This window comes from Acyrthosiphon pisum, chromosome A2, assembly GCF_005508785.2.
Source record: "Acyrthosiphon pisum isolate AL4f chromosome A2, pea_aphid_22Mar2018_4r6ur, whole genome shotgun sequence".
NCBI classification, from domain to species: domain Eukaryota; kingdom Metazoa; phylum Arthropoda; class Insecta; order Hemiptera; family Aphididae; genus Acyrthosiphon; species Acyrthosiphon pisum.
The window spans coordinates 39,010,390-39,019,936 of record NC_042495.1 but is presented as its reverse complement, the minus strand read 5'-3'; the positions used below and the strand labels follow the sequence as shown (position 1 = coordinate 39,019,936).

General features: G+C 30.5%; 1 protein-coding gene across 1 annotated transcript in view; it reads right to left on the bottom strand.

Annotated features, from left to right (window-relative positions):
• LOC103308592 (KRAB-A domain-containing protein 2-like) overlaps positions 1-106 on the bottom strand; it is a 531-nt gene extending 425 nt beyond the window's left edge. The window contains exon 1 of the mRNA XM_008182258.1: positions 42-106. Within this exon, the coding sequence (XP_008180480.1) occupies positions 42-106 (65 nt within the window). The remainder of the gene's footprint in view (positions 1-41) is intronic.
• Between the last annotated feature and the right edge of the window lie 9,441 nt (positions 107-9,547).

Below are 9,547 nucleotides of genomic sequence, written 5' to 3'. Positions count from 1 at the left end.
TCGATTGGTAAATTTATTATATTATATTATCTCCGTATAACCCTCTACCTCTGGTTCTGGTAACCATTTTCCTTAATGCTACAATAACTGGAACTATTGCGAACATTTTACAACTTATTAAATTATATAAATTAAAACAAAATGATTAATTATAATATAGTAAAAAGATAGCAGATTAAATATTATATTTGTTAAAGATTAAATTACAATTTAAAAACTATAACACATTGTTCATTGACTGTTGTAGTAACACTCTGTTGTGCTATGCCATTCGCTATAATATATATATATATATGTTACGGGCAAAGTAAACTTTCGGGCAATGTTCACATTGCCCGGGCATTATGGTACTGCCCGATTATGGTGGGCAATGTAGGCAAAATTATACATTGTCCAGGCTGTATAGAATTGCCCAGTCTAGTTGGGGACTTCATTTTTTTCTTCAATCAATGTTTCATCAACTTCACAACGATCACCAGTATTCATGGATGTAATAGCTGCCTCTAAATCTTCTTCAGTTTTTAATTTATTAATTATTGATATTGGAAGTACCGATGATTTTAATCCAATTTTAGCGCTACATCCAAACATTGCTTCATATGGACTGCATTTTATTCCATGATGTAACGATCGATTTTTCATTAATTGGACAAATTTTAGTCCTTCACTCCATTTTTTTTGTTTTATTGTCTTGTAACCAAGTGGCAAGTATGTTTTCCACATCTTGATTGGCCCTTTCGACGGACCCTTGACTTTGCGAATGTCTCGGTTTTCCGTGTACAATTTTTAAATCTTCCCACATATTACAAAATTCGTTTATTATTTTATTTACGAATTCTCGGCCATTGTCACTTCGTAGAATCGCTGGTGCGCCAAATGTTGTAAAAATATCAAGAAGTACATAAGCTACTTCTTCGGCACATTTATGTGTTAATGGGCGAAGCAAAACAAATTTTGTTAAATGGTCCTGATACACTAAAATAAATTTATAGTTTCCATCGGGTTGTGCTTGCATATCTATAAGATCAATTTGACATCTCGAATTCAATTCATTTGAGATGATTGGTTTTACAACAAGACCTTTCTTTGCAGTACTGCCTTTTTTTTGACAAGATATGCATAGATTTAAATATAACATAATTGATTCTCTTGTAATGTTTTTATATTTTTTATTAAGCTCATATTCCATACGGTTTCGTCCACCATGACCGATAGTCAAATGAGTATCATGAATAATATTAAATAATTCTTCATTAAAAACATAGTACTTAAGATCATTACCTTCATTACTCACTGGAACAATTAATTTTTCTATGTCAGATACTGTTATTACATCATATTTTTTCAAAAGTTTATGGCCTCTTGATTTCAGTTTAAGTTGTTTTACTTCAGATATTAATTCATCGTATTTAGTTTTAGTTAAATATGTACTATTAAAATTTTTATTTTTTAATGCAATTTCAAGATTTTTTAAATATTGCCCTTCCATTTCAATTAATTTAGTTTAAATACCACACACGTTAATACAGCGAACACTACACTAACACTACGACGATACTTACTAACGACTTTCAACCGGGCAGTATTAACAACTCACATTTTGTACGATTCAATGATTACGATAATAATTATTGTACAATATCTAAAAGGTAAAACCGATTTACCGATAATATAATCTTGAAACGACAATAATTGACGAGATAATATTGAGAGTTTTGTATATTGGTACCTCGTGGCTCATACTAGTATAGGTATTTGAAATACTAACAGACAACGGTTTCATAATATTATAGTTGATAGTTTAAGTTACAATGCCTAATTTACTACGGGCAAAGTATACATGGACCGGTGAAAGTATCACCCTGTCCGGTCAAAATAGTATTTTAATATATTGCCCAAAAACAGCGGGCAAAGTATACATAGACCGGGCAATGTGAACATTGCCCGAAAGTCTACTTTGCCCGTAACATATATATCCGGCATATACACCAAATGATATGCAACATATTTAAGTTTTAATCACATAATATTATTATTTTTATAATTTTTTGATTTAATTGAAACCTAGACAACTTCTATTAGGTACTTGTAGATAACTCAAATATGTGGATCGACATAAATTTTACTATGCGTACAATTTAGTATTTACTATTTAATATTGAGTTACGTAATATCTCAATTATTCATTTTTTTGTTTTTGTTTTTGAGTTACCTCTTTCGTATGTCGACATATTACTGATCGTGGATGTTATGTGTTATGTGGATATATGTTCATTAATTTAAGAAGATTAAATGAAAAAAAAGACTAAAAAATAATTAAACAGTAAATTAAAATCATATTTTATTCGTTTCACACCTTTTCATACTCGGGTATACCTATATAGTATATATACTTATAAACGAGATGAGTCAGTTGTGAGAATAAGCACAATCTAAGAGTGCTGTAATCATATATATAAGTCACGGCTCCCTGATTTTATTGCACATGCGTAATCGTCGAACCTTAAATAAAACGTAAATAATAATGACACCGAATAATACATAATATTACTATTTACTATATCACACATAGGTGATAGATACCTACATTGTACTATTCGTACATTGAGGAAATTCTGGAGCGGCAAACGTTGCAAACGTTTGATAACGGAGAAATTCGGAACGTCCGGTTGCTAAACGAAGCTGTAAATGTTTGCAAACATTGCAAACGCCATGATCCAGCGTTTGGTCTGTTTCATTCTAGTAACCAGAACCGTGGTTGTTTTTGTTTATACTATTGCCGTTATCGTTATCACAATTCACGACTTATCACGATTAATTTTTTTTTTATGTCTTATACCACGACCACGGTTAAACAAAATACCGCACTAAACCAAGCGCTCGCGAATTTTTACGTTTTCAACGTTTCAAACGTTGGCGTTCGTTCTGCAAAACGTTTGCCGCTCCAGAATTTCCTCATAGTACATATTATGTACTATAGTATATACCATGGTTGAAATATACAAGGTTATTGCATAAAAACCCTTTCTCAATCAAATATTTGACGATAAAAACAAAAATGGCATCGTAAAGGGAGCCAATAATAATCAAGTAAATATGCGCGAGATTTTGAATTTGTTAGCTATTTTCAGCGTATTTCTGGTGATAAGAACAATGTATATTTGGCATAGACTTATAATATACCTATAGACCGCGCATTACGCTCGTTTTGTGTGTAACACTTTAAGCCAACATATGTGCGAGAGAGACCACTGAACTGTTATGGTTCAGTGAGAGAGATAGACTCTGACATTACAATTTAAATGAGTTTATAGACAATTTATACATTACTCCTTGAGATTATAAATATATAAAATTATTATAAATTTGCTTATAATCTCCTAGTAAAAGTAATGCCAGAGTCTGTCTCTCTCGCACATATGTTGGCTTAAATATATTTCACTAATGGGTGGTCTATATATTATAAGTCTATGATATTTGGGATATCCTTTTACGCAGCCATTTTGTTTCCTATGATAACAATCCGAGTCGATATGCAATAACCTGTATATTTCAACCATGGTATATATACTATGTGACTATATACTTAGTTAGGTACCTATACTGAAAAAGTCCAGACATAAGAGTCCAGGTTCCAAATCAATCCCAAACTTGTAGGCAAGACTCTGTTAAATACATACTATAATTTACTGTTGCAAACGTGAAGACATCAGAAAAATACGATAAATTCGAGAAAATCTGTACGAAGTATTGTGCCTGGACAAACAAACTATATCCTCTTAAAACTTTCAAAATTATACAAATTTATATAATCTAACCTATTTAAACTTGTACCTATCCTAATTTGTTTTTAAAATTATTTACATGCTAATATACTTGGCTATAAGCCAATAATCTTTGTAATTGAGAGTTTATTACCTCAAAATTAATAATAAAAAAAAGTTCAGGTACGAAATGAATGCATTAAAAAATTGAAACTGTACTTTAATGTACCTATATTATATAATAAATTGTAGTTTATATTATAATTTTGTGTTTTTATTTTATGCACTTCAGGGAACAGAGTTTTTTCTATTAACTGTGTTGTATAGTATACATTGAATAAAAAAAACCATTGCACGAGATGACATACACACCTAAATATGCGTAAATAAACACGGTTGAAAAACACAAGTTTTATATTTTTAAAAATAAATATTTTTATAACCGATTAAGTGGCTTATGAATCATAATGAATACATAATTAAGTATAATATAGCAAAATTATATCACACGTTGTCTGTTGTTTATGATGTATAATAATATGTCGGATTAAGTCACGAAAATCTCATCCACTGTTTCAGCCTTATGCCCTTACCTATATTTTGATATATCATTGTATCAATAATATTAAAGCAAAAATTACATTTACAATATTACTCATGAGCCATAGTAATTATTGTTAAAATAGAATGAGATCGAAAACATCGACCCTCTGCCGTGGAGTTGATAATTCATGGCAGGCAACCATTTTTAAGTTTCTAACACTTTCTAATACATACAATGTTTCAATTCATAATATATTATTTAGGAATAAGTAATAAGTAATACCAAAGTATATTAAACAAATGACACCTGATAGATATAATATTATTATAACAATAATACATTTAATATTACAATAATATAGTACGTATAAACATATTATAGGGCATATAATATAATAGACACATAATTCAGTGAAGACGTTTACCTACACAAATATATATACAAGAGTCAAGATAACAACACGTATATTATTGAAATAAAATTATTATTATTCACATAATATCATATTATTACATTTCAGATTATAACTGTCATTTTTATTTTTCACATTAGCTATTTGAATCCTCACGAAATATGTTGCTGTACCATAATAATATGGTACACGTGATACTAATTATGATGTATTAATTGCCACACATAATATAATAAATGGTCGAGACGACGAGACATCGAGCGTGTTAACCCGACGCCGCGCACCATACTAGAAATTAAAGTATGTACCTACCTATATAGTAGGTTCCTATATATATCATAATATCTACAATAGAGAGTACATATAATAATATATATTTATACTGTTATGGGAATGGCATTTAATTATTATCGCTAGCTATAGTATTATTATTGCTTATTTGCGCGTCGCGAATGCACTTTTATATAGGTACCTCCAGTTGCCGATATTATATGCACATAGGTGTGCCATTTGAGGTCCCTTGCTCGTCCATTAGATTCAAGCGTTTGAATACGCCATGTAAAACGACTGCATTGTGTACAATTCTTTCTAATACATATACAATTATATACAACCTATTTTCTATGTCAATAAATACATAATTATATTTTTTCTATACAGGTATGCGAGACAATATTTGCGATAAAGAAATACCTCGTCGTTTACCAACATAGATATAAGGTATACCGTGTATACCAGTGGTGCAACCAGGATTTATTCAATGGTGGAGGGGGCGAAAAAATGTATTTTATTATTCTATTCTATTCCTGAGTATATACTCAGTATCTTGAGAGTATACTGCGTACATGTAGTAAAAACGGAAAACGGGAATACTTACGATTTATATTGATATTAATACACCGATTTATACTAATATCGAAAGGTTTACCAAATATTTACATTGAGCCCGTATGGTTGCTTATAAAATAGGTACCTATACAAAAGAGTTCTCTCAGTGAAATGGGTATTGTATATTGAACAGTGGTGGATCACCCAATAAGAGGGGGGGAGGTGGATAGCCCTTATATCCGACAAGGACATTGCATGTGTGATTAAGTCACTGACTATGGTCAGCGACTTAATCATACTATGTAGCTATAATGGCTGAATATGTAAAATGTACATTATATAAGCAACATATAAGGAAAAGAATAACTAGAATTATTAGAAAAAATTATGTTGAAAATTCTCTTCTTTAATGTCAGACTCACTGTTAACTTTCAATCAGAACTTAAATTTACGTAATTATAATATGTTATCATTAGTCCTATATAAATCGTACAATGAAGGCTTGATACAAAGTTAAAAACTTCGATTTTTTGTAATGATTTTGTACGATAATTATATTATATTGTGTGTACGAGTAAAAAATAGTATACAATTATATTGACGTAATATAATAATTATAATAATATAATAATATTATTATATAATGTAACTCTCTTCCTCCATCACAAGCATATGCTTAAGGGAGGTAGATAATTTATTGTAAAATGTAATCTTAATGTTATTACTTACTTGTATTATAAATGTTTTCTTTACAATAAATATTTTTTCAAAAAAAAAAAACTATTATAGTATATTTGTATCTTACGATGTAAAATATTCATTTTTGTTAAATTATACGAGTTTAACAGCTAAATTGCCCTACCATGTTTTTATAAATAAATTAATAATAAATCAGCATTTAGAATTCTCGAAATATATTCACTCTTTTTGATATATTTATAAATATTTGAATTTTTTTTTCAACCACAAAACTAGTAAATTTAATGTAATAGGTTCCTAATAAGTTGTTATTACTGCAGTTTATAAGTATCAAACTTTTCTTTAGAAGTATTAATTTTGACAAAATCGGATATTTTAACAAAAAATATTAATTCTTACATCTAATAATGTTAGTTATTATATTATGTTGTGATTAAAAAAAAAGTTGAAGGGATTTGAAATTTTTTTTCATTATGCGTAAACATATTGCTTTCTGGACAAAATTAAATGTTTAAAAAATGTAGATTAATTATAAGCATTTTATATCACAAATTTATCAAATCGTTCTAATTTCAAGTATGTCGGTATTTACTTATAAACTAAAAACAGTAATATAATAATTATTACCTATATTTTTTTTTGAGCTTAAGCCCGGCAACTATGGCTCAAAATCCCTGTTTGAGCACCACCTGGGGTTGCGGTACTCTCCCTTTTTAAATTAGCCTATCTTTTGCTCAGATGTCTCTAATCTATCTGTGTACCAAATTATCCCGTGCACTTCGTTGTCTGGTCATAAATAATAATTATTATAATAGCTGCAAAACCCATGGTAACCATAGGCGCAAATAGACAAATTATTTTGGGGGGACTATAGCCACTTCTATAATATTTTCTAAAAATTATATATGCTTAGTACTATAATTACTGACTTTTGAACTGGGGGGACTTGGCAGAAATGTGGAGGGGACTAAGTCCCCCCAAGCCCCCACCTATTTGCGCCAATGATGGTAACTATGGCAACTAAATAGGACACACACACAGACAGACGAATATTCTCCTCCCGGGGTTTATTGACATGGTAATATGGACACACAAACAGACATACATTTATTTTTATATATATAGATACAGATAATATATGCAATTTAATCGGAAAAAATTAGTCTAATAGGTATATCCTCACGGGAGTATAGAATCAATTATATTATACTCTAAGACTATTCGCTAAGCAAAAAAAATAAATGACTATTATTTGGCAAAAACGCTTCATCATATTATATTTCTATACAAAACGATTTCCGAAAAGATTATGTAAAAATGTATAGACAACATGGCTAGTATTGTCGTATTGTATAAAAAGATTCGCAAATATTTCGCATAGAACATGGTTCACATGGTACTCGTATTGTTTTCGTGTGAACCGTGATTTATAAAATAATAATGAGTTACTTAACTACTTTTAAAGAACTGAATGATAATTTTATTTTTGATAACCACATTAGGAATATTTCCAAATAGTTCAAGTTCAGATATATATATATAGTATACCTATACATATACAGCATAGTTCATTTCGTACAAGTGATTTGCTGTTTGCCAAATGATGTTGGATTAAAACGATAATAATTTCGCACATAAACTTGACATGTTGGAATATTGTATGTTATTAAGATGTATGCTGTAGAATAAATTATTATGTAGATTTAAAAAAAATGAATTATAATGCGATATCATAAGGAAAGAGAGAGAGAGAGAAAAATAACAATAATGCAAGCCGCTGAGAAACGACTAAATAATGTTAAGTTTGAAAAATCACTCGAGGAGATTTTCTCGGGCGTGATAATCGTGGCTTAGCCATGAATCGAACACACATGCGCATGGTTTTCCGTTACTTGATTTGCATAACAATACATTGTATAACGTGTACCTATAGTACCTGTACTGTAGTATACTGTGCCCATAAAGTATACCTAATCATATAATAACAATAATAACACGATAATCATATTAACATGCGAATATGAGCTATGGTAAATATAGGTGCACTCACACATACGTGCAAATAGATAAACACGCGTGTCGTAGGTACCTGAGTACAACAAAAGTATATAATAGCCAATAGGGGCACACGCACCAATGTGGGTACACTACATCAATGCGGCGCAAAACGTCTTTTTATTTCCACAGTTCATTGCCACTGATTGGCCCCGACCGATGGATAACGCACACTGAACCTCAACTCTTTGAACTATATATAATATCTATATGCGTTTTAGATAGTTAGACGAATAAATGAAATAATAAATCAAAAGCTTTGACCTTTTGGACCTCTAAAAAAAAACAAAAACATATTTTTTTATAATCACTGGACACCATATTATGTAAATATTTAAAAATATGGGCCATGGGTATAAGTAGTACTTACCGGCTACCATTATATATATATATAATATATAGGTATACCTACTATTTTAAAAAAATTCAGAAAATTCATAGCGTGCTCTATGAAATCATAGATTGTGGCGTATAATCAATAATAGGAACCTGCTATACGTATTTCTTTACTTATTCCCTTCGAGTAAAAATGTGTTTATTTTCTCTAAAATTCGAACGCTGCCGAGTAGTTTCACTCAGGGCCGTATTTAGGGGGGGAGCTACTGGGTACTGTTGCCCCGGCGGCCAATTTTTGACACATTTAGGGGGCGGCGGCAGGCACCGGTGTATATTATATGCATAACATTTTTTTGGTAAGAATTTGCTTGAGTACCTATACTTGGATTTTTGCATTGCATGACTATGATACGGCCATTTGACGTCATTCAATTGATTTGTCAATCAATGATAACTACTAATTTTTGTAATTTTTTTTATGCTAAAATGCACTTTACCACGCTCCTTACGAATTTAAATTTTAAAAGACATGTTTTATAACGCTGATTTCGAAACTGTTTAAATTTTTTTGCGGAAACCATTATTTTGGAAGTTATAGCTAGGTATCCAAAGTTTGCGATTTTACGTTTATACACATGCGCGTAACACTACTTTAATGCTGCGCGGGGGAACTCGTGTATAATATATAATAAATATATAATATACTTATATTACAGGTATGGCTTTTCAACAAGATTTTTTAATTCTGAAGGCTACCCAAGGTGGTTTTACACAGAAAATCGCAGGATGTTTTCGAGTTTTTTGTTCGAGCGCAGTACATTATGTGTTTTTTAACAAACTCGTTTAATTCCGAGGACTGCCCAAGGTGGTTTTACACAACAAATCTAGGCATATTTTTGTTTTTATTGG